This window comes from Falco naumanni, chromosome 7, assembly GCF_017639655.2.
Source record: "Falco naumanni isolate bFalNau1 chromosome 7, bFalNau1.pat, whole genome shotgun sequence".
Taxonomy (NCBI): domain Eukaryota; kingdom Metazoa; phylum Chordata; class Aves; order Falconiformes; family Falconidae; genus Falco; species Falco naumanni.
The window spans coordinates 15,260,832-15,286,623 of record NC_054060.1 but is presented as its reverse complement, the minus strand read 5'-3'; the positions used below and the strand labels follow the sequence as shown (position 1 = coordinate 15,286,623).

The 25,792-nt window shown below is 41.3% G+C and overlaps 1 protein-coding gene across 1 annotated transcript in view; it reads right to left on the bottom strand.

Annotated features, from left to right (window-relative positions):
* Positions 1 to 783: 783 nt before the first annotated feature.
* The window catches only part of FBN1 (fibrillin 1), a 157,391-nt gene continuing 132,382 nt past the window's right edge, over positions 784 to 25,792 (bottom strand). The window contains 21 exon segments of the mRNA XM_040601426.1: positions 784 to 2,061; positions 4,421 to 4,595; positions 5,634 to 5,865; positions 9,197 to 9,316; positions 10,173 to 10,301; positions 11,090 to 11,206; positions 12,216 to 12,338; positions 12,553 to 12,678; positions 13,285 to 13,491; positions 14,045 to 14,170; positions 14,785 to 14,916; positions 15,341 to 15,463; positions 17,071 to 17,190; positions 17,556 to 17,672; positions 18,413 to 18,478; positions 20,875 to 21,024; positions 23,017 to 23,142; positions 23,578 to 23,697; positions 24,167 to 24,295; positions 24,708 to 24,824; positions 25,609 to 25,734. Coding sequence (XP_040457360.1) covers positions 1,672 to 2,061; positions 4,421 to 4,595; positions 5,634 to 5,865; positions 9,197 to 9,316; positions 10,173 to 10,301; positions 11,090 to 11,206; positions 12,216 to 12,338; positions 12,553 to 12,678; positions 13,285 to 13,491; positions 14,045 to 14,170; positions 14,785 to 14,916; positions 15,341 to 15,463; positions 17,071 to 17,190; positions 17,556 to 17,672; positions 18,413 to 18,478; positions 20,875 to 21,024; positions 23,017 to 23,142; positions 23,578 to 23,697; positions 24,167 to 24,295; positions 24,708 to 24,824; positions 25,609 to 25,734 — 3,071 coding nt within the window. The 3' untranslated portion in view covers positions 784 to 1,671.

Here is a 25,792-nt window from a genome sequence, read left to right as displayed (position 1 = left end):
TTGTTAAGCAGAAGAAATCAAAGAGAGCTGAAATCTAATTACAGAAAAGAATACAATTTGGAGTGAATTATTACAGTACATTTCCCTTCAAGAGCTACGACAGCTCAATATATGTTCCCTCTCCCAGCTCCAGTGTTGTCCAACCAGCAGTTTCAGCAACACCACTTGCTCCATTTCTTCTTCCAGATTTTAAAGCATCACAGCCAAGTACAACGTTCTGCCGCTGCTAAAAGATACACCACGGCACTTGCGTATACAAGAACACCTGCGCCATCGAATAATTAGTTTGATATTAAAACCCAGCTACACACAACTTGCGATGGCCTTTGGTATTGGACTATCCCTTTGTTCTCAGTCTTAGATTACTTGACAACAGCTGTTGAAGAAGGGGGGATAAAAGAATGGAATACCTTAAGTCAAGGCAGTTTTGGCAAACAAGACTTTTCCAATTAATTGTGTTTTCTGTATAATGATTTAACATCCACTTCTGCACGTTCTGGCTATCAAAGTTACTTATTGACAGGATTATTCAGGTCAAGTCATTGGAAATGTTGCAATTTGCTTTCTGAAGCCACCCAATAATTTGACAGAGATCCGCTGATGTTTAGATCTGTGAAGGTTCCTGAATTTCTTCTGTTCTTCCTTTCCACGAAGAATGAACAAACGGCATGGTTCGAAGAGAAATAACCTGTGCACACAGATACACAACCAACCCTACCGACAATGCCTGGAACATAAGAATGTAGCTTATCACACTCTTAGCAAGAACACAAGGCCACAGAATAAACTAAAAAAAAAACTGCTTTATTGTGACATTTATGACATTGAACCCTTGTTGATATGAATGACCATGGGTACTTTTGACACGTTACATAATGTCATGGTGTAGGATGGCACTGATTGTCATCTGACTTTTGAGAATGTTTAATGGTCCCTACTGACCTCAGTGCATTTTGGTAAGTCACAGAAACTTTATCATCAGGTTTGTGTATACAGTTAACAAGTAGTTGGTCTTATAAGCACCATTACAAACCCTCACATTAAGGGTATTATTAATCTAGTTTACAAATGCTTCATTGATAAAAATAGCATGATTACAGTATACACACACTTAATTTACATGTAATGTATTATAGGCATAACTGAGATAAACTACTGAGCTAACTTTGGTTGATTGAAGTATTTAGACTGAATAATGGCAATTTTGGCTTCTAAGTTGTGTAAATATTACAGTGCATTTATAAATCTAGGTTGAAAATTTACTAGCACCAAATGGATATCATAAATGGCTGACCTAGTAAGTTGTAGTTGGAGAAGCGAAGTTTAAGAATTACAAAAATAGAGCTGTCCATCAGTTGAAAGCACATTCTTGTACCTCTGCTGAAATGATGACGTGTCTCAGCATCAGTGGCCAACTTCCAATGATAAAAGTCCCAGTTTTCAAGATTCAACATATCAAGGTAGCTCAGCTACACTTAAAAGCCTGAGAAAGTGGTTGTTTTGAGCTAGGGTATTCATCCTGTACCTTGTTTATGTAATAGTATAATAGTGCTCATTCATACAAATGTAGTCATGTAAGATTGTACCTATGATATGGAGAATCTGATTGGGAGGAGTATTCAGTCCTACCTATCTATCTTTGGTTTAATTATTTGGTCTTTGGTTGATGAATTAATGAAGCAATATCTGAATTTTCATTTTCAGGTTATCTCCCAGCTCACCACTGAGGTAGTCTTTGTCATGTTTCTCTTCAAGCTGGTTAAGTTCCTTCTTTTTATAGAGTGGAATACTACTGATTTGTAATGAATAGTTTCCAGGCACTGGCTTCTTCTTTGTGAAATGAAGGTAACTTATTCCGTCCTTCTTATTGATTCTAAAGAAACCATCTTCATTTCCGGAGTCAATTAAATATCGGTTATGGTTTGTCAGTGTTGTGAGGGCAGGAAGCAGTTCCAGGATGCGATCTTTGTTACTGAGATCCGAGATGTTGATGGAGAAGACTGCTGCTTTCTCAATATCCCAGCTGGCGAGACTTATTGGCGGCTCCAGCTCTTGCTGATCCTGCACAAGAACAAATGATGTTAGTTGGCTTTCTCAGATGTGTATGTATTTCTTACCCAGCTCATTCATTATTAATTAATTTTTAAAAGGAGGTTCTGTAATACCATCTGTCACATCCACTATTATGGGCCTAGGACTTGTCGGGATAAAGTACGGTCCTTGTCACTATCTCTGCGCGGGTAACGGAAACCTGAAACATGGACTGTCAGTTTCTGCGTGCGGGTGCCGCTGCCTGACAAACACAGCCTCCCTGTGCTTGGAGTCTGCATCAGTCTCCCTCCAAGGACAGCAGCAAAGGCATACTCCTCCTCTCTGTCAGGGGGACCAGAAGCTAACATGACCAGCGTGCAGAAGAGAGCAGGGTCTGTAGGGGAGGCACATCATTAAGGTGGGAGTTTTCTGCTTCGCAAGATTTGCTTTGTTCAGGTGTGGAGCCAAGGTGGGCTGTGGGCACAGTGGGGTGCTGGGAAAGCAGCATCGCCCCTCACCTGAGTGATGGTAACTGGGCTCCCCTGAGTCCCCTGCGCATGAGTCACACTGCATTGGCTGCATTTGGAAAGCAAGGGAAGCTCTACATCACCCCTGAGGCAAATTCAGCACTAATCACAGAAGAGTACTGATACACATGGAAGGAACACAGTTTATGACCCCACTCTGCCCTAAATCAAATGTCCACGCTCTTCTGGGCAAAAGCACTCTCCTGTCTTCCCACATTAGCAGAGCACCTAATGGAAAGAGCCAACAGGCTCCCAAATCCCCTGCACTCGTGCATGGAAAAGCAAGCTCTTCGCACACGAGCAGAGAGTACAGGTGACATTTAGCTCAGGGTAGTGATAGCACAGCAACATTTTAGAGTGTGCAGAGTCTCTTGGTTATATTTAAAATGAACATACTTTCAGCTGAATGACAAAATACTTGCGCAGCGCAGAGACCTGCCATGGCCTGCTGCTTCTCTGGCCAGCTCAGGGCAGATCCCTTCACCTGTAACATCACTGTCACCTTAAACTGGATGGAGAAGTGAGAAGTCAAACGACTGTGGACTTGGTGACACGTCTACAAGCTGTTCAAAGTTGGCTGAAGTCTGTATATAATTCATGTGAACAATAAGGCTTAAATCCAGTGACCCGTGCTGGACGGTGGATTGGGTGAGCACACTGGGCAATTCTAACTTTGTATTACAAGAAGCTGAAATAAGCCAACGTGGGACCCCCCAGGTAATGCAAGGAGTTTGCATGTTGTGCAGGAGAGACTACAGTAACATTACACATTACAAGATCATGCTTCTACTACAACTTCTGCACTCATACCGGCAGGTGTGGTGCTGGAAGCCCATCAGAAGGACAAACAGAATTACAGCCACCTCCATCCCATCGTATCTCACTGCTGTAATCAATTCAGAACAAACCCCAGCAGGCGGAGTTTGGTGAAGGATTTGAAGTTTTTTGAGAAACATTTGCTAATGCCCAAAGGTGAGTGAAAAGTGATGCCCACACTTTGCATAAAGACAAAACTTGTCACACAGCAGACTAGTTTTCATCTAAATATAAGTGCTGAAACCACGAATTAGTATTTGGTTAAAAAAAAAAAAAGCCAATGACAACAGCTAGGAAGAAGTGGCGTTGTGTGAGCATCTCAATAGATAAGCATTTCACTGACACAATTACCCCAGTCAGAGGCAAACGGAAACCTGCCTCTGTCCCCAGAGACTTCCTCACAATGACAAATGAAGTTCTGTCTCCTGTTCTGCTGCCTCAGCTAGCGGCAAGCACTGCGCGCAGCCTCGCTGGTAGCCTCGGCCCCAGGATGGCAACCTGGGGGACCGACTGCAAGGGTCTGGACAAGCCCCAGGGAGGGCTGCAGCCCTGGTCTCCCTCCAGGTGAGGCGTTTGTGTCCAGAGCTCTGCGTTTGCTTTGGAGAGGGCTCCAGTCCCAGAAACAAAACATGGTGCTGCTTGGCAGGGTCTCATCCACCCTGACCGACGTGTCTTGCCTTTCTGGCCCCAGGGTCACCCAAATGTTTTACATACCTGTACATGTATGTAAATACATCCTCTGACATCAAAAGCCTACTTTGCTGGTGAGCAGACTGCTCCCTAGATAGCTGGACGGGCATTTCTTTTAGTGTTTGATGCCACACGGGTATGAGGTATGCAGGGGCTTCAGAGGGTGACCTTCGCCTAATGACAGTGAACATCATCAGGAAGCCCACACACAGACTGCTGACATTCAGACCCAGCTCTTGGTCTACTTGGTTTGGGGCGTACATTTTTCCTGTGAGCTTGTCTCTTGGCACACATCCTTCTGAGACCAGCTTTCTCAAGGCAACCACAAACTCTTTCTGCCAAAAAGGGTCAATTACCTCGGCTTTATTTGCAGTTTCATTAGTGCTTCTGCGCTTCCTTCCTCTCTTGGGATAGCCATTGATTTTACATTCATAACAAGCTTCTGGAGAGAGGGAGTTGTCGTCTACTTCTCCACTGAGTGAAAGCTCTTGTCCTTGACCTTTGCCTAGCCCCACTCCAGATACACAGTGTCTGAGGAAGGAAGGAATTCAAAATTAATGCCAGTGAGACATAGTTCCTATCAAAAGCTGAATTTGGGGGACTGTGAATACAAATAATGAAGCAATTCTGTTGCACTTATTTCCTAGGAAAAATTTCTGCTGAGGTCAACAGGCAAAATTCTCATTGAATCACAATGCAGCTACCTCTGATTTCAAGAGCCTGGCTCCATGAGGCTTTGCCTAAGAGAGACCTGCCAATATTTAGCAGTTTTAAAAACATAGGCTTAAGCTCTGAGAAGTTGTTAGTAATTTCTGTTATCCAACCTGGAACACATTAAAAGAGACCAATTTTCAGCAACTGCTGAAAAATCTGAAAAGTGAGGTCTTTCATAATGTATCCCAAAGCTTTTAGTCACTTTGAGAATTCAAGCCACAGTCTTTTTGCCTTCCATTTGAGTTGCTTGGTCCTACATGAACCACAGCCCTAATGCTTCCACTGGGGCAAGTGAACATTGGTTTGCCTAATAAAGCAGACATTTATTCAAAAAACGATTCATTTGGAACTCAGAAGAATATGGAACATACAAGAACATAACAGCATACAGAATCGTTATTCCAGCCAGTGGGTGAAGCCACTTGTATAATTTGTCTTTGGAGATGGTAGAGGGTGTTATTTATACTTTTTTTTTTTTTTTTTTTTTTTAAAGGAGGCAAATGGCACATCACAAATCACAGTGAGGGGTGTGAGCTCCCAAGTGGCAGGCTCAGAGAACATGGCTAGCTGCTGGGGTGTGCAGGAGAGAGGTGAAAGCGGTAGCTTGAAAGAGATGGCTGAACCTGGTAGCCCTGACCAAACTTCATCAAGCATTAAACCCATGTTGCTCCCTTCCCTTGGCTACCTTTCCCCTTCCCTCATCTCCAAAGTCAGCAGGCGCATCCAACTCTCGTGCACCTCCACTATTCCTCTTTCATTGGTGACCATCCCCCCGGTTCTGCTGCTTCACACTACAGAGAAAGGAGCGGATTATGTCCCCTTTATGTCTGTTAGTTTAAAATGAGAATCCCTTACCCTTGTCCTATTCTGAAGTAACCAGGTGGACATCCACAGACATAGCCACCTTCAGTATTTGAACAACCATAACTGCATGGGGCTTGTGCAGAACCGCATTCATTGATATCTTGGCAACCTCCACTAAACTGTTCATACTGAAATCCGGTAGGGCACATACATTTATAGCTTCCCAAAGTATTGTGGCAAGATGCTCCTCCACAAATGTGCGCACTGAGACATTCATTTTCATCTGGAAAAGAAGTAGAACATACCACATTAATTTTTACTCTCAGGTGTAGTCCAGCCTACCCTTTCAGAAAGGTCATGCTTCACTGCTGCTAAACATGCTGCCACATCAGAGGGACAGATACGAAGAACAGGGCTTGGTCCCACTCTTAGCTCAGGCACCGGTCACTAGGAGATATCTACAACCATACAACAGAGCCCCATCTGGGCTACTCTACAGAAGATGTTTCATGCCACGTCAGCTCATGCTCTGGAGAGCAAAGAAGCAGAGAAGGCAATTTTTCTTTTGTTCCAAAAACAACTGAGAAGAATAAAACTTTGCACAGCCAACAACATGGTCCAGCAATCCCGTGTTCATAATGCTATTCAACATTAACGCAACAAGAGTAGGGAATCAAGCTCTGACACCTTTTCCAGGCACTGATAATTCCTCCCCTACACATTCACATTTAAATATGAGGTACAGGTAAGGTACAGGAACAAGTAGTAAAGTAAAAATAAAAGCAGCTGTAGATACAAAAGAAAGCCACATTCTGAGCCAGCCCTTTTCCAAACTTCCCAAGTGAGGCACTGTAGGAGTTCGGGGTCAGTTCAGGCTTACTTACTGTAAATGGGTAGTTTTTTTAATGTAGCTGCTCTGCATTTTTTTGTCTGATGTGGCAAATTGCTTTGAAAAGTTCCGAATGCTATTGTTCCCCATTTTCTGTGATAAAGCAACTGCATATGTGCATTGCGTGTGTGTGCCCATGTGTAGGAAATGCCATCTGGACACTGTATGGATAAAATGCAAAGCACAGAGCAGCATCTCTGACCTAAGCATCCAGGTTACAGGAGAATAAGTACTAATTCACAGCATTATTGTCTTTTTCCAAACAATGTGGCTGTTTGTTCTTTGTTTAAAAGCAATGTCTTTGCTTCTTGCAGCCTGATTTACAGCATGGTGCACTACAGAATTGGCTGGGCAGGGGATGCAGTCACACACAGAAGACATGGGAGGAACCAAAGCATTCTTCAGTGATTATCTAAATATGTGTTGCAGCAACATCAAAAGTCCCTGAACGCTTCATTAAATAAGCTAAAAAAGACACAAACTGTTTGCAGAGTTGGGGCTGCCAAGGAATATGAAGGAATTGTCACGGAAAAACCTATTACATGGATTCTTCCCCTGTGGTACGCCCAGGAGATCTAGATAAGTATCTTAAGCATATACACTTACAGATGTTACAAGCTGAACATGTGGATACCACCAAGTATTAAAACCTGGGGCTGAATTCTGTGTTACCAAAGCCTGCAGGAGTTTTGCCATTAACTTAGAGCAACGTTTCAGTATTTGTCATACCTAACACTGCAATTACGTAAACATCATAAATGCATGTCTGGGCCACAGAAAATTACTGAACCAAGATGACATACGCTCACTTCACCTTGCTCCACAGCAGCAAGAGTGTGGACACTAGTGAGCTTAGTTTCTATACTTCGGGTGATTGCTGGAAGAAAAATTATGAAGAAAAATGAAAAAAAAACAGTTACAAGAGCCTCGGATTCTGTGTGAGTTGTGCTGTCAGGCACCAGCCTTGCTTTCCTGTGCTCTGCAACACACAGCTCTGTCACGCTCAGCTTCAGCAGGAAAGAGAGATGCCACGAGGACGGAGGAAGCCAAGCCTCCTTCCCTGCATTTCTGGGTTTCTGCCTGGACTACCCCATGTCCAAGAAGGTGTAAGTGCTAGGATATTCCCTAGTGGAGTTTCTGGTGATCATTATCTGTGGTGTCAAGGTTGAATCCTTTCTTTCAGTTGGGGAAATACCAGTGATTGTGGATTTTGAAACTGATTTTCCCTGTATCAAATTGATACAGTAGTCAATGGGCTCAGATGCTGGAGTAACAGTGTACACCTGGTTTGGAAATACACTTCGTTAAAAGCTATCACCCAGAAAGACTTGGAAACAGCCAAGATGTTTCATAAAACTGAGTGCTGCACTTTTTCAGATTCTACAATGTCATCCGGCAGCCAGACATGAAGTGCTGTTTGTTTGGGGTTTTGTTTTGGTTTTTATTTTACCTTACTGCAGATTAAATTCTAATGTACCCCTAACCTCGGCTAGTTTAATTAATATTCAAACCCACCGTATAGTTGCCCTCCCTCCTTGTTCTCTTGCGTATTACAGGCATAGAGTACTGGAGCACAAGCAAGTAAACGTCACAGCAAGGACCACATAAAATGTCAGGAGGTTCAGTAAGCATAATTAAAAGCAAAGACCTCCCTAGAGCACCACAATGATAACAAGCAAAGGCATTTTTATGTCTCTGAAAGCAAAGAAAGTCAAACAAAGAGTTATGTTCTCATAACTTTGTTCTCAAAGAGGTCATCAAACACATCTCCGGTATCCACACAAGACTAGCTTGCATGAAGCCCATTAAATGTGACTAAAAATGCATGTAACTGTCACTAGAGGAAAAAATATTCATGTTTCTCTTTGAATATGCTATGTGCTACACTGCTGAAACGTACGCAGACCTTTCCCATGACTTCTGCAGAGGACCCAGTCCTGTCTGCTCAAGTCATATCCAGCATCAATGCTTTGTACATGCAGCCCCATCTACGAGGGCTCAGAGAGATGGGATAGAACTAAAGTTTAAATAGGGAAGAAATAAGCATTTTTGTTCACCAGTGTATTTACTTAACATAAATAAAGAGCACTTGCATTTGTTATTTATAACTAGAATTATCCTGTAAGTCCTTGTTATAATCTGTCTACCAAAGCTGCAAGGAAGCATCTTTAGACAGACAGCAGCAGCTCTGCTGAGATATGACAAATGGTTAATTCTGTACAGCAGCCTTCCTGTAGATACTGTAAGAATGATAAAAGCACAGATCAAGTAGGATTTTAATATAATTTTTTATATGCTTTGGGCCAGAAATTTAATTTACAATTTAACAATCCAAACTTGTAGTTCTGAGTCTGCCAGGTTCAACCCACCATCAGTTCTCAGAGAGGACCTGTGTCTGAGCAGCGACTGTGGCACGGCTGAGTAATGCTTCCTTTGTTCAGACTACAAAATACAGGAGTAACACAAAGTTCCCTCAAAGTCAATACAACTTCTAGCACCCTCAGTGATAATTTTGTGCTTGAACACTTGTCAAACCAGGACACAGGCTACTGGCCGCTTCATATCTGCTCCGCCTTTCACAGGAGCACATATGTGTAATGAAACTCCACTGAACTTACTGTAGTCAGAAGAAGAAAATACAGCAAACTGCACCATTGCCCCTCACTTCTTGCTGCTAACAAAGGTAACACACATTTTGATGTATGCATTTTAAAAAGTGACTTACCAACACATTGGTTCCATTGGTAATGCTGGAGATATCCTTGTGGGCAGCTACACCTGTATCCTCCAATTATATTTTGGCAGCCATGCTGACACCGGTGGTTTCCATCACATTCATCAACATCTAAAAAGGTGACATACACTCTTGAGTTTTGGAAGAGCAGCTCAAATTATGCTGTATTTGAAAAGTGTGTTACAAATAGTCATATATATTAATATATCATATAGAGAGAAGCATATTTCAGGATCTCCCAAAAACCTGACCAGTGCTGGCAGACTACTTCATGCCTTTCAGGTTTGGATTTCTGGCTCCACAGCAAGTAACTTTGGACTGAAAACCACTGAAAGCTCAAATTCAGCCACAGTTTTCAGAGTTTTTGCATTCTGCTATGGAGCAGACAGCAGAAAGCAATTTGTATATGGGACCCCCAAGGCTTTCCTAAGGCTCCCAGCTCTACAGCAGAAAGTCCTTTGCTTTTACCCAAGCATACAACCCAGGAATCCCAGAATACCTCTTTTCAAAGCAAACCAAACTGTATCCCAGAAGGCGGCTCTAGAGGCTCTAGGGACCCAGAGGAATGAAGTCTGAAGCCCTTGAACTCTCTCTTTAGCAGGTCGCCTTGAAGATGCAAGACTTCCTGTCCTTGCTGAGTCCCTCAGAAATCCACACAGGATTCAACAGAAGTCTGCTGAACTTACAGTGCTTAAATTAAAACATTCCAGGCTAATCTGACATCTTCTCAGAAAATGTCTGTCCAGCCCTTTAGCATCCCGCAATACATCTGTTTATTCAGGTCCATGGAGAGAAATACGGCCTTGTTGCTAAACTTCCATACTCTGCTCTCATTCGATCTACACATGCTTACTCCATTGGTTTCAGTGCTTACTCCATAGGTCCCTCCCTGGATGACAGTATGGCTGACAGAAGATGAAGGAAAGCAAGAGAAGACCATGTTAAACGTACTGGGTGTTGTACCTACCTTCACAGCTAAGCCCAGTTTGATCCAGTGAGAATCCACGTTGACACTCACAAACAAAACTTCCTGGTGTATTCTGGCAAATGCCCTTTGCCCCACATAAATTGATTTCAGTGGCACACTCATTATTATCTGAAGGAAACCAAAGCCTGAGTGTTATTTTTTATTCCTTGTTGTGAAGATGATCATTTAGCAACGCTAACAATGAACAGTCTGTGACAAGAGGTAAAGAAACATCACTAACGTAGCTGTCTTACCGCCCTCTCCATTTTTCACTTTGCATGACAGGAGAGCTGACATCACCTCCTTTCTAATTCGAAAATACTAACAACAGCTACGGGAAGGGAAACTCCTTTTTTTCACCAAGAATATGGAGTTTGATGTCCTAGTCTTCAAACACCCCCAAATTCACACCAATACCACAGGATTACCAGACTGCCACAAGCAATATCCAGCTTGCAGAGAAGAAAGAGTGTTTTGCATTAAGTGGTTTTCTTTAACATTTTCAGAGACATAATGTGTATGCATTATAGGACAACTGCAGAAATGTACGTTTCATGCTTATTGTTTCAAGAAACCTTGACATAATCTCTAATGTGGGTCCTGCAATGAGCTACAAGAACAGAAATGTAACATTTTTTTGCTCACTGGGTAAGAAAGGGTAAGGCAAGAATTATAATCTGGTGCTTTTATAATCTGGTTCTTGCAAGTGCAAAATTCGAAGACAGATTATGAAAACAAGGGAATGTAGGAGGGAGGGCCTCTTTGCATATTCTGTTCTGGTACGACTGGGATCAGAACCTGGCCTATGCTTCCATTTGGTTTCTCAGGAACCTGATTTTACCTACTTGCTACTTTTCTTCTGCAATAAGCGTCAGTAATAAATCCCAAATCCACATCTATATTCCCACATGACTTACCAATGCAGGCTGTATGGTGCTGAGTGAATCCAGGAGGACATTTACAAGTGAAACCCCCAATAGTGTTGACGCAAAGGAACTGGCAGTTGTGCTGCTTTGTTGCACATTCATCAAGATCTAAAAAAACCCAAGAAAAGGTCTTTCACTTATGTTCCCTGTGTAGGATCTGACAGTTCAGCTGGACTTAGAAGTGATTGCAAATAAATAATGTATCAAATAAAACCTTTTGAATCTATGTCTCATTCTCCACGCTGGCTTCCTGCTCCTGCCACACAAAGCCCATGTGTAATGAATGGGCCTTTGGAGCTACACTTGTGTCCATGCTGATGCTGGATTACAGACACCACTCTCGTCTGTCTGCAAGGCACTGTTGCATAATAAATGCCTGCTCTTACCACAGCCAATAAACAGAGTCACCATCTTCATGAGAAGTAGTGGCAGACTGCAAAATGGTATTGCACTGAAGCAGGCTGTTACTCCAATGACAAAGTCCACTGCTATTTCCCATGCCAAGTTTGGAACTGCTGCTCTTAACTTGTGCAGTTTCAGTCAGATCTTTGCTACCAAGATACATAAATAAATGAAATTATAATGAACACTTCAAAATCTCTCCTGCACTGCTGTCCGATATTCAGTGTATGGTGCGCTTCCCTCCCTTCTCCGGGTGAAAATGACCTGACCTAACCACTTTTTCTTTAAGCAACCTGGCCTAACCACTCCTTTCACAACATTCAGCATGCTGCAGAGGTGGTAGGTTAAAACTCTGGTGACGCTGGACAATGCCCTGCCATGCTCATCTTTGCATCCATTAAGATAAATTTATCACTGAATTTATAAATCAACGTGCTTACAAAAATAAGACTGATCATATATACTATCGGTTACAAAGTCTTTTAAGATTAGCTGCCATCAGCCTGCAGAAATTCCTGTGGATCTACTGTTCATCCAGATTATGAAAGAACTTACTGGAACACCAGCTCCATCCTGTGCAGGACACTTCTACTGTCTTTAGTGGAAATAATTGCATGAATCAAGGGGTCAGATTTATATCATTTACATGTCCTTGGATTGGTATTCGCCTGTGAAACACTGAGTTTCTGCAGTAAATTAGTTCCTTGATTTTTACCTTTGCAGCTTCTCCCATCCTCTTGCAGGATGTACCCTTTTGGACACGAACACTGGAAGCTCCCCTCTGTGTTCTTGCAGATGAAATTGCAAGGTTTTGGGGACTCATTACATTCATTCAGATCTAGAAGCAAAATCAGATACTTGGTGTTGATAACCAAGATTTGTGATAATGTTTTTCAAAATGCTCAGGAGATATCAGAAGGAAATAAAAATCCCCAAAGCATTCTAATGAATGAAATTTTATTTTCTAATTTTTCAAAATCTTTGTATTTCCTTCTTCAAGTCATCTCTTAGTAACAAACTTTATATACATACACTGTACTTGAGAAATATACCTATGCAAATAGTGCCGGTTATATCTGTAGTATAGCCAAGGTTGCAATGACAACGGTAAGATCCTCTCTCATTGATGCATTCCCCATTACGACAGACATCATGAATAACCTTGCACTCGTCAATATCTGCAATTAAATGAGAGTTAGTTCACAATGGAACAAGAACTGAATTTATACAGCTTCAATAGATTCTTGTGACCTGACAAAAATCCTACACCCTACATAGAACAAAAAAAAATTACATAAAATAATGAAATATTGCACAGATTAAGGAGAAATAATAAGTGAAAAAATACAGAATGGTACATTAATCTAACTTTCAAATGCAACGAATGAGTCTTAAGTGGAAGTGAACAACTGGAGCTGATCATATATTAGCCTCCATAAATCAAACAACACTTTCCTTTCATGTACACAAATAGCTCTTAATCACTACCTACAACACGCTCAAATGTTGAGAGTGCAAATTCCCATTCGAGCACGTGTCAATCAACCAGCATGCAAAATAAGTATCTGCCAAGTTGGGATGGATGCCTCGTCATCCCGGGCCTTTGGCTATGCACCCTCCTCCCCGAGGTCTGTACTCTCTCAACATAAGAACTCTCTGAAAATTTTGACTGATATCCAAAACCATTTAGGACCTCACAGTGTTCAAGTATGCAAGAAGCGAGTTTATAATTTATCACTTAATTTGGCATTGTGTAAGAGAGCCTTTAATAGAAGAGTCAGTACCTGCTCCGTTAGACATGTATCCTCGGCCATGAGGGCAAAGTTTCTTGAAAGCCACAGTGCCTGGGAAGGGGCAGACCTCGCAGTTTTGCCCCCAGCCTCGGCCACCATCACAGCAGCATTCAGACTTGGTGACAGAGTTCCTGTTGCTTGATCCAATTTGACACATACTTTGTAAGACTTCAGTGAAGCAGTAGCCCTCCCTGTTGTCTGGAAAACAAATTATGCATCACAGAGAATCCTAATGGTGACGACCTCCAGAGGGTCAATGAGATATTAGGAATTTAGTCAGAAATATAAAAGAAAGGGCATACTTCACCCTGGGACTGTGGAACTGTGAGTGAAAGACTACCAGCAGTAAGAAAAAGAGCACAACGTCTGAGGGAAACAAAGAAGACAGGAAATTTAGCAAAAGGTGGAAGACAAGTTACATTATGCTTATAAAAATACGTTTCTGTTTAAACCCAGAGAAAAAAGGATTGGCTGAAAATCAGGACCAAAGATAAGGCAGAGCAATTCCTGGCTGACTGAAACCAAATAGCCAGCTTCCACAGCGAGTCAACCCAACCGGCCTGACCGAAGCAGGCACGGGGACAGCATGGGAAGAACGAACTTGCAGCAGGGCACCTACTTACAAAGGCCCCTTCCCACAGGCATGTAAATTCAACAGCATGTTTATTCACTATATATTTCTAAGGTTAATTCCAATCACAATTTCTGCTATGAAAGCGATAGTTCATTGGGATGTTAGTGTGCAACTTACCGAGGCATTCGTTCTGGGTATCACTGGCCGTGAATCCCTCGTTGCATTCACATCTGTAACTTCCCACTGTGTTTACACAACGACCATTCTCGCAGATCCCAGGTTTGGTCTGACATTCATTCTCATCTGTGTTTTTGAAATGGTATGACAAAAATCAAGTCCATTACTGGCTTAATGCACATTAGAGAAGTCTGTATGGAGTTCTTAAGCTGTGCATTCTGTCTGGTTAAACTTGCATAAGTTTTTCTTTTTTTTTTAAAACAAAACCTCAGTTTTTCAGTTTTCAGAGGAAAGATACCATATAGCTCACAATATCATATATTTTGTTACTACATTTTTCTCTGCAATATATTCCTCACTGGTTTTCAAAATTTTTCATAACTACAGCTGCACTTCTGAATGCCATCCAAAGTTTAAAAATGATTCAGATCATTCATGCTAACAGAGATGAACTAGCTTACAGCAATGGGCCCAATCTCTGCTTTTCTCAGTTAAGAGCAATTCAGCAGCAGCAGTACAAACTGATTGTAAAGACAACCACATCCAGATTTTCTACTTACTGCCCACATGTGTGCACACCTGAACAGCAAAGCACAGTGCGTATAGCACTGGTAGATCCGTTATACAGGTAGTTGTGTAATTCTTCCCCTGAGTTCCTCAACACTTTGTTAAATCCAAAATTTTCAGCTCTGCTCAGGAGCTGTGTGTTTCAAGAGCTTCAACACTTCAGTGTTACTTACCTATACAGCCTTCCCCATCTGGTCTGCGCTGATAACCTGGTCCACAGATACACATATAGGTGCCAATTAGGTTTTTGCACTCCATCTGTTTTGAGTCACAGTCGTGAATCCCTTCTTCACACTCATTCTGATCTAAAACACAAGGTTTAGACTTCATTACACAGACAGATAATCCTGAAAATTCACAATAGTAAATTCTGACTTTGGAATTTCAATCGTAATTGAACTATACATGCTTTTATTGTGCTAAACTAACCGTAAGATATACTAGCCTAAAGCAAATTGATTTCTCCCAAATGCCCATTTTCAGGGCAAGACAAAACTGTATCATCTGATATGACCTCACTTTATGCAGATGTGTAAGTTTATGGGCAGGACAGGGCTAATACAACCAACTGCATAATGCAAACCACTGAATTTCATCCCAAATTCTTTCTGACTCAGTTACTTCCTGGGATTAAAACTCTGGCCCAATAGCGCAGTGAGTCAGAGCCCTACCCTTGCAGGAACTTGAAATCATTATCTCACAACCATGAGAGTCTGGTAGGAACTTTACCTCTGCACATGCGCCGGTCCTCTCGCAGAACATACCCTGCGGGGCACTTGCATTCATAGGATCCAAAGGTGTTCACGCAGCGGAAAGCACAGAGCAGAGGGTTCTGAATGCATTCATTGACATCTGGATTTGGAGCGACAAAGACCACGGGGGAAGTGAAACATGCTTTTGTAAAACTCAGCCAACTTGAGTGCGCATGGTTTAGATACAGCAATACCACAGATCCCAGGTTACTGAGGGCTAAATCTTAATAGTTGGGGACCAATGGTTCTACTCATTATGGATTTCTGTATAAGAGCAGGCCTAGACATGCCAGGATGTTTGCACAGCTACCTGAAGTTTCAGTATCTTCACCAGCAAGCAGCCAATGAAAAAAATCCATGCTGCCAAAAGAGCGTCTCAGTTCAAACTGTATCCTAGGGTCAGTTTTTATGATTGGTCCTTTTTAAATTCCAGCTTCTTCATAAACTGAATTCCATAAAACAATATCCTTACTAGAAACACTATTCTGAAGTGCATTTACATACACTCTGGGCTACTTGAGTAATTACTGCTGTATAACGATGTTTATGCACTCTGCTAACTCCTCCTCTGCAATTTGAGCTTTTCACCCAAATTCCACAGGGAAGTCAATGAAGCTCTAACTGTATATAAAACTAACGCAAACTGATGCAAAAATAGAAGCATTCTTTTGTATGGGCTTGCAAACAAATAGATTGTGGCATATAATTTAAGAACAGCTGTGTCAGGTCAGAAGAGAGTGTCAAAATGTCCTAGGACATTCTCCTCTCTCTGGTTGAAACAGGAGGAGACGAGTATTAAAACCCCCATACCATGTATGCAGAGATCCTTCCCCTAACACAGCCTCTCAGTTTTAAGGACTTCCACAGCCAAAAGCCACAACCAAACTATCAAACTTAATTTCCACTGATAGGTTCCCACACAAATTTGTACAATCTCCTTCTGGGTCAGTTTATACTTGTGGCCTCACTAACATTCTGCAGCAAAGAGCTTCACAACTTAAGTAAGTACTATGCATATAAAAATGTTTGCTTGGGTCTGTCTAACATGTTTCTTCTACTTCTGGTACCTTTACCACTTGTGGCTTTATAAATTGAAATCACGTATGTCTTCAGTTTTCCACACTGAAAAATTCTAGTCCAATTATTTTTCTGCATGTCTCTTCAATAACTCTGATCTTCCTTACTCCTCCCTTCTTTGTGTATTTTCAAATTTTTATTTTTGAAATGAGACACCAAAGCATGAAAAATATTCAACCTAGGGTTACCATGGTAAACGTCTAGTACTGTATTTATATTTTCTGGTTTGTTCCCTAACAAACCCAAGCAGCCCATTTTCTCTTTTCATCCTCCACAGTGACTTTCTTCACCCAAGGGTCCCCTAGTCGGTAAGCAAAACCCGTACACACAATAAGCAGCATTTCTGGGAACTGTTCTGGACAGAGTGTACCCAAACATGCTCCTCTCTGGGTGGTTCCTTTGCAGATACTGCCTGAAAACCTGTTCACCCAACCTTCAGTTAGAAACAGTTACCACGGCTCCTCCATACAGGAAGAAGGAACCTATTTTTCCATTTCAGATAAAGATGCATTGTTCCAAATGTCTGTATTTCTCTTTTTCAGCTGCTTTACGCCCCTCGCTTGTTTCCAAAATCAGAAAACTGTTTCAGCACACAACTACAGTGACAGTCCTTAACACATGAAGTCTCACCTTCACAGGTCATCATCGGTCCAGGCTCAAATCCCTCAACGCAGGTGCATTCAAATCCTCCCACCACATTCCTGCAAGTTCCATTTCCACATGGGTTTCCAACAGCACATTCATCAGTATCTGCAAGCAGTTAAATTAAGGCAAGACTACGTGGTTACACTCAACTAAAAAGGTATAAAAACTACACTGCTGATGTACAACCAAAAAAATACAAAAATACAAAACCCAAGACCTCATTTAAATTACTGATTTAGAGTCATAGACTCCTAGCATAATTTGGGATAGCTATAAAGGTTTTCTGGGTCAAACAGCCACAGCAAGACCAACTTGGAGCCAATTGCTAAGGCCCTGCCCTGGCAGATTTTAAGCACCAGTGGGGACGGAGATTCCACGACATTAGAATAGTATAACCCCATTATTCCTTAATGCCATAGTTAGCAATGCAGGGGTTTCTTTAAAATGGAAGATGAAACAGCTGTACTTACCTACACATTGAGCTCCTTGTAGGATGTAACCATACGGACATTCACAGCGGAAAGACCCATCTGTGTTGATACACTGCCCAAATTTACAGTTATCTGGATCTAGGCACTCATCCACATCTTAACCAGAAATACAAACAACACAGTAAGTGCAACTGATTTCATGTGGTTTTAGACTTCTCTCAAAGGACAGGTGTTGTTCTGGCAATAAATATTCCTAAAATCACAAAAAATACTAAAATCTGAATTTTGATATATTAGGATGAGGGTACGGAATTTTTCTTGCAGGCCAGCTTTCAGGATGCAGAAAAGAAACTGATTCTACACGTCAGATAAAAAACCTCTCTGACTGGGGCCACAGGGAGAGTAGCAGATATGAAAAGCAGTAGTCATCCAGTGCTCCTTAAATGAAAACTTTTACCAATGAGGCTGAAGTGCTGTTTGTCTTGGGAGAGAACAGAACGTACTGAAGGGATCTGGGAAACTGTGGTTTGCACTTCTGGAGGATTAAAACCATTTACTGTAAACAGGCTACATATACTGTATAAGAAAAGACAAGCATGCTATGTGATCCATTCTCTAGATCCTACACAAGTTTCCTAGCAAGTCTGCTCAGCGTAAATTAAAAAGCCAAATACAATACTCTAAAAGAAGTTTATTTCTGATATATGAGACATTCAAGCTTTAATTTCAACTTGGTAGGAATAATTGGAAAAAAAAAATCTGTATAGAAGTTTCCACAATTTGTGGCTTTTGGAAATAGTTGCAGAGGCGTTATTCTCTATTGAAAGGGAGAATGGCTTACGGGTAGAAGACAGCACACTGATGCAACAACGGCATCGTGCAGCGCGGGCACTTACCCAGTCTTGCATCACCAGGTCCAACAAGGATGCCAATTCCAAATGGACAAATCTGTCTAAATGCCTCTGTAAGAAAAAAAAAAAAAGTAAAAAAATCAAACTATGTGTTAAATTCTATCTTGGTATTCAGCATTACTCATGAGCCACGAAAGTAACCACTGATACCAATTCATCTTCCTCATGATCAGGTCTAGAAATATAGTATGTTAATATATAAACTTATAATTTAATCTTACACTCATGTAAAAAATGTATGCTCTCTTGACATTTCATCTGATCTCCTGTATGCAAATATGTAAAATCCTGTGAATAATTAACATTATGTACTTTCCTTTAAGGAGCAAATAAATACAGTACTTCCATTTTAAAAGTATCAATACTAGTGACAGCATTCTTTTTTGTTGTTAATGAAACATTTCCTAAATTTTCTGAAGATGACACAATTTAATCTGTAGTCACCATGGCCCTTAAAGCATGCCCATCTCTAGTTACAGAATAAGTAATAATTTTATTATAGGTAAACTGAGAGTAAAATTTCTGGGCTCAGCTTAGAATGAAGTCACCACTCAGTTTCCAAATCCACAATGTTTTTGGTGTGACTTTTCAAGATGTAAATATGATGCAAGTCTTTTGAGAACAAGAAATTCTCTATTTTTTGTCGCAGGAAGTATGTACTCCCTTATCTGTGCAATTCATCTGACATATTCTTGGCAATAGAATAAATAAGAAATCCTAAATTTCCATTCTGGTAGACCAAAATGCAATATGGATGAATACCATTATAAAGGACCTTCAGCTTCAGAAACTCCTCTAACTTTGGGTCTGACACACACACACACACAAAATACAAGCCTTGCAACTGAAACTAAGCTTCCACCTCTCCCCCCTAAATTGTATCTTGAGAAGATGGATGGACACAGGACTGTAATTCTAACCATCTCAAGATGCTGCTGAGCATATTCTCTACTAACCGTGCTCAGAACATCACAGAACCCTTGACAAGATTTTACTTTTTCTTTTGCAAATTCAGTAGGCTGCAAAGAGGTTTAGAGTGCAGCAGTACAATACAGTCAGACATAACAAACGTTACCCTTTCTTTAGTTGAACTACATTAGCTGATCTTTGCTGAGGTTGAACAAAATAGAACTAAATGTAGTTGCACGCCTGCACTGAAAGTAAGAAAGTGTCTTGACGTACTGCCAGGCTCTGAATGGGAAACTCAGCCCTACGCAGCTGGGCAGCACAAAACCCGCCTGTTGCTCAAGCCTTCAGAAGGAGACTCAGGTGGCACATGTGCTTGAGCTTACCAGCCTCCATTCAGATAGCATACGATGGAGACCATGCGTGAAATATTTTTTTTTCCCAAAAAGAATCAATTCCACTATCTGTGATACGCTGAGACAGAAATTTCCCAGACTCAGATATGTTAAAGCTATTTCTTTTTTAGAAGATGAGAAAAATAGCCTTGATATAATCCTTTGCAAACAGTTTGGACTGTGAAAAATATATGTGCTGACACTTCAAGGAAATGCTGCGATGTATACCATGCTTTTCCAACTGACTTTGATTCAAACGCTCCAAGCAACGTAATGAAACAGGCACAGGCAATAAGCCTAGGAGGAGTATTGCAACTGGCACATCTGATTCTCTTTTCTTCCCTTGGCTTTTGTGAGGATTGTCTGCAAAACATCTACATGACTTATTAATGAAATGAACTGTATTAATATATTGCTGAAACCAGTAACGCTGTTAACCACATTTGTCAGCATGAATTAAAGTCTGTTCAGCAAGTTGTACCATGACGGTACAAAGGCCTGTTGACTTGCTCGATGCGCAGTTACTCAGTCTTACAACAGATACCAACAACGGAGAGTGTTCCTTTAGCAACAGTTCAGTGAGTGAGGCTTCAAGGCCTGTGTTTTGTCATTCCATGCTGTTTTTGCAAGTCATTCGTATTGATAAGACTGCAAAATTAGATAATTTTTTTTAATAACAAAATGAAGTCATAAAATGTAACAGGGTTATTCAGATGTACATCTAGTTCCACTGTTGGTTTTTGTCTGTTTGCTTTTTTGTTTGGTTGTTTTTTAAATTAGATTTCATGTTTATGGTACCCCTTCTTACACTTATTTACAATCAGATGAATTCCATTTGTGTCTTGCAGGTATTTCCACTCAGAGCCTATCAAGGACGTACTTACTACTTTCTGCTTTCTGTATGTGACACCTCCAGAGCAAAATACTTGGCACCTAATCATGCTAACAAACCTAAAAGCAAACAAGGAATATGCTTGTGACTGGACTATGCAAGGAAAATGTTTTTTGAGACTGCAATGACAATTGTTAAGCAGAGGTTAAGCACCTCTGGAAAATAATTTTTCCTAATTTCTTCTTATAAGAATCCCAATCTTCTTTTAGTTCTGAGGTTATCATGACAGTAAGGTAACCTGGTCAGTAACGTACCATCTGCTTCCTCTGGGCAGAGTTCACAGGGATCTCCCCATCCCTGTCCCTTTAAGGCACAACAACACTCTTGTTTGGAGTGGTTTCGTGACTTCGGCACAGAACATTTTCCATCTTCGAATTTGGTAAAGCAGTAACTTACTCTCAGATCTGCATAGAGAAAAACTTGTTATGAGCAGTTGGGGTGACTTTGACACAGTTTTCACTTAAGAGTTGTTAATTGCAAAATTACAGGGGACCCCCGTCAATAAAACACCCAACTTCCATTTGAGCGCATTAAGAAGGACCATTATTGTCTCTGGGGAAGATGTGAAGAGTGAGGGGAGCTCCTTACCCCAGTCCAGGAAAGCTATGGGATCGTGCCCTACTTCAGTCACGGAAAAGGAAGGCTTTTCCTCTTTTGTCCAGCAGAGATGGAAAAGCTGTACTGCCCTCTTAGACTCACTCCTCTTTGTAAAAAATGAATATTGGCTTGACTTGTTTGTATTCCGTTATTGGGAAGAATCACTTGAGTCAAGAGATTTTAATCAACTTGTAATGATAATACCATGTAGTGTTAAAATGAGAGGCAATTTCCAATAGCACTGTCCTTCTTCCCTCTCCCCTGAGGTACACATAAAGAAAACTGTCGCAGTGACTTTTTACTCCCTTAAGCTGGATAACCAGGATGCTGGAGCAAAGCTGAGATCACAGACCACAAGCATCCAGCAGGCAGAGAGCTGGCAGCTCCCTGACTTGGCAGGCGGACAGCAACAGGGCAGTTGTGGAAGCAGCTGCTCATCCAGTTTTCCGGCTGCAGCATCAATGCTGGGCAACATCCAGATTTTACAAAATTCCTAGGTAATGGGAAGTTTTAAACAAAACTCTGTTTGGCCTGAGATACTTGGAAAAAAAACAACCCAGTCTTCTCCAGGGGATGGGGAGAAGCCCACCTGAAGATCATACACACAAGTGTGCACTTTCTTCTGCCATTACGTGTGAAACAGTGGTCTGTTTTCATAAAGGAGAAGATTAAGCTGCGTTCTTTTTTATAGTTTTCTTGGGGGAAGGGTTATGATTTTTTTCCTTACCTGAAGAGGACAACACCCTCAGAATGAAGAAACTTCATTTATACAAGCTACAAAAGCACAGCCACAACAGCCGTGCTGCCTTCTTGAAGTTCAGTAAAGTAACTGTGCCAAATTGCATGGTGGTTTGAAGACTTGGATGAACATTTACTGCAGGTTGGATTCATTTTTACCAAAACCACAGTTTCATTTAGCCCACTGTGAAGAGCTCACTATGGTGTCAACAAGCATCACCGTTCTGTGCCAAGCATAACTACAGAGGTCCTTATAAAGGTCTTACTCGTCAGTGGTTCCCACTGTGCACACTATGTATCGGACATTTAATGATGTATCTATTTAATAATTCCCAAAGTTTTTAAAATATCTCACTCTCTAATTTGCTGTACTTGTTCTTTATCCACAAAACAAACTAACCTGTGGCTTTTCATTAGCAGATCTTCGGCTTTTAGCATCTGATCTCTGTCTTAGTGCCCATGTTTAGGCTCTGAACAGTGTAAGTGGTAATTTAGAAGCCAAAAGACGCTTCAGACTTTTCTAAGTAGGTGGGTGCTTATTGTCCCCACAACACTGTTTGCAATTTTTTTCCATTGATCTTCTATCCACCCACACATTTGTGGAGAAGAATAGCATATAACAAGTGTTATGGTGAATTTGATAAGTGCTAAGAACAACTTTATTGCTGGAAATGCTGCCGTTAGCAGTGCATTGCAGTAGTTGCCTGCCTGCATTCGTGCTCCATCTCCGTGTCAGACATATCAGAGTCTATACAGAGTCCAGGTACCCTCAATATTTCTTCCAGGGGTGCAAGAAAGGGCTGCAGGACAACATAATTTCCTCACTTAACCTGGTGCATTTAACATTAGCTTTGCCCCTTTTATTGCAATGCTTCCTTTAATGACAAACAGATGTTAGGGCAAGACAGAACCTGGCCCCAGCTACAGAATTATCATGTTTTCCTTGTGAAAAACACTGTTTGAGTCCAGAGCCTCCTTGTTATATTAGAAACAGGCAGGAATAAGGTTTTTGTAAGACAGTAAACAAATTCCGAAATGCCAGAAAACAGGAATGAACTTACCTTGGCATCGCCTCCCTGTGGAAGACAACACAAACCCTTCTGGACACAGACATTTGAAACTGCCTGGAGTGTTGCTGCATGTGCCCAGGGCACAGATTTCTGGCTGTTCCACACACTCATCAATGTCTGTAAGAAAAGTAATTAAAGAGGTGAGAAATAAAAATGTTTACACTGGCAGCTGTACTACATAAAATGTAACCTTACATCATCACTGATATCTAACAGATTTGAAAAACAAAAAGGAAGAGACAGAAAGAGGAACAAGAAATCCAGGTGCAAAATCTAGGGTTAGTTTTTAAATCCTCATGCAGTAGGCAAACCCCAGCAAAGTACCATCAACCAAACAGCCTGGGATTAGATTTTTCTTGGGATCAGATCAGGTAGTTCTGGTTCAAACAAAACTTGGTGAGACTTCTGGGAAGTGACTTACCAGTGGCTACAGTTCAGAACTGTACACTGCCACAATAGACTAAACATTACTCACCATTTAGATGAAGAGGAAAGTGGTAACAACTGTGAGTAGCTAGGACAGAGGCAGAAGGAGGGTTGTTCTGTACACACCTTCACATTTATCATTCTGCAGGACATATCCAGGAGGACAGATACATCTGAACGACCCATCCAAGTTCTGACATGTGCCTGGTGAGCATTTTCCAGGATCCAGTGCACACTCATTGACATCTAAAAGAAAGGAAAGACAATTTACTTGAGATAATTGCTGTTATCTCAATAAATCTGTGGCTGAGCCTGCTTTAATTTTGATTCCATCAAACTGACAGTGGAACTTCCCAGGAGCAAGAAAAGAGCCCTCTTCTTATCCTATTGGCATTGTTTTCTTCTGCTAGGTACAATGATGACAGTGTGACATTTCTCTCTGACCTCTTACACTGTTTACTAAGAGCAGGAATCCTCAAACTACAGCCCACGGGCTGGATAGGGCCCCCCAGGGTCCTCAATCCAGCCCCTGGTATTTACAGAACCCCCACCCCCGCGCCGGGGGTTTGGGGGGGAAACCAAGCAGCCGCAGATGACTGCCTGCCACTTCATCCGCGCGCCGGCCCCCTGGTTAAAAAGTTTGAGAACCCCTGACTAAAAGTATCTCCTCAAGGTTTGCTGCACGTTTCGTTCTGCCCTAAAAGAAAGCACTCACCAATACAAGTCCTTCCATCCAGAGCCACCTCATAGCCATCATTGCAAAGACACTGGAAGGACCCAATCGTGTTCACACACTGACCATTCCTGCAGAGCATTCCGTTTCCACTTGCACACTCGTCCACATCTAAGAAAAATAACATTGTAAGAGATAAAAGGAACACCTGCAACAAGTGAAATTGGGAAGGTGAGACTTCTGTTTCCACTACATTGGTACAATAACTGATAGTACGTAAATATCCTCTGCTTCAAAAGCAAGTGAGGGGAAAATACCACTATTGATGTGTGCTGTAAAATTGTCAAAGCAAGAGTAAAAAAATCAGAGTGGCACATATCACACGCAAACATTTAAGGGGCTATAGAAAAGTATGGAGTGCATAATCAAAGAAGCCTTTTCAGACTAAGAAATTGTTTTTTGTCTTTAATCATGCAGACCATGAAAGGTGCGACCCTAACTCAATGGAGAAGATGGTACTAACGGTACATTCATTAGAAGTAGAAAGTCTTAGAAACACGTAACTGGTCTCAGCACTCCTTACCTATGCAGTCATTGTTGTGTGAGAGGATGAACCCCAAATTGCAGCGGCAGTTGAAAGAGCCAATGGTGTTTCTGCAGGTTCCGTTGCCGCAGGCATCTCTCTCACACTCATTAATATCTACAAAGGAGAAATAAAATAAGCAGCAAGAGTTTTAATCACTGATGGGGAAAGGAAAGTCTTCAGCTATCCTGCAGGCAAAAGAAATAATCCACTGCCAACAGACTGAACAGAAGAATTGTTTGTCCCCAAAAGACGATTTTACATAGGTTTATACACTTGATATCAACACCTACAAAAATAACCAAGGGTCCAACAATCATTTATCTTACTGTGGCTCCCATCTCACCCTTCCCAAAGGATATCTAAGCTATCTTTATCATAAATGTTCTGAAATCTCATCTTGCTCAGACAGCAGACACCACACTAACAGCTGCAAATGGGTTAAATACAGAATCTCCTTCTTTATTAAGATGACCCTGTTTCTGAAAAGGGCACTTCTCTGGCAAGAAGTACACCCTTCACTTAGTCTGTTAACAAGCAGGCTGTGTACAATTGCTGCATTGCAATATTCATCTACTAAATTTCTTGCCTAAAGTAATAAATGAGACAAGATGCTTCAGAAAATTCTAAGAATAGAACATTTTCCTGAAAAACAACAGTATTAGCAGTTTATTAGACAGGCTATATTTTTTTAAAGGTTCACTTTAATGAGATGTTTGTCATTCATTATCAACTTGTTATCATCTCTAATTGCCAGCTATGGTGGTTTTGCACCTTTGCCTGGTGGTAAATGGCTCACAATCTCAGTTCTATGAGACATATGCAACACCTATGACAAAGAGGATAGGCTTCATAACTATCTCAATGGAAGTCTAAGTACAGCTTAATTTGATATACTTGCCTATACACATTGTTCTGTCATCATTGGTCTTGAATCCATTGTGACAAATACAGTAGAAACTTCCAACAGTATCAATACACTGCCCGTGGCTGCAGATGTTGGGAATTTCTTGACATTCATTCCGATCTGAAAACACAAAGGTACCATGAAAGTTAAGGCTTCGAAACTGCAGGGCTGGAAAGAT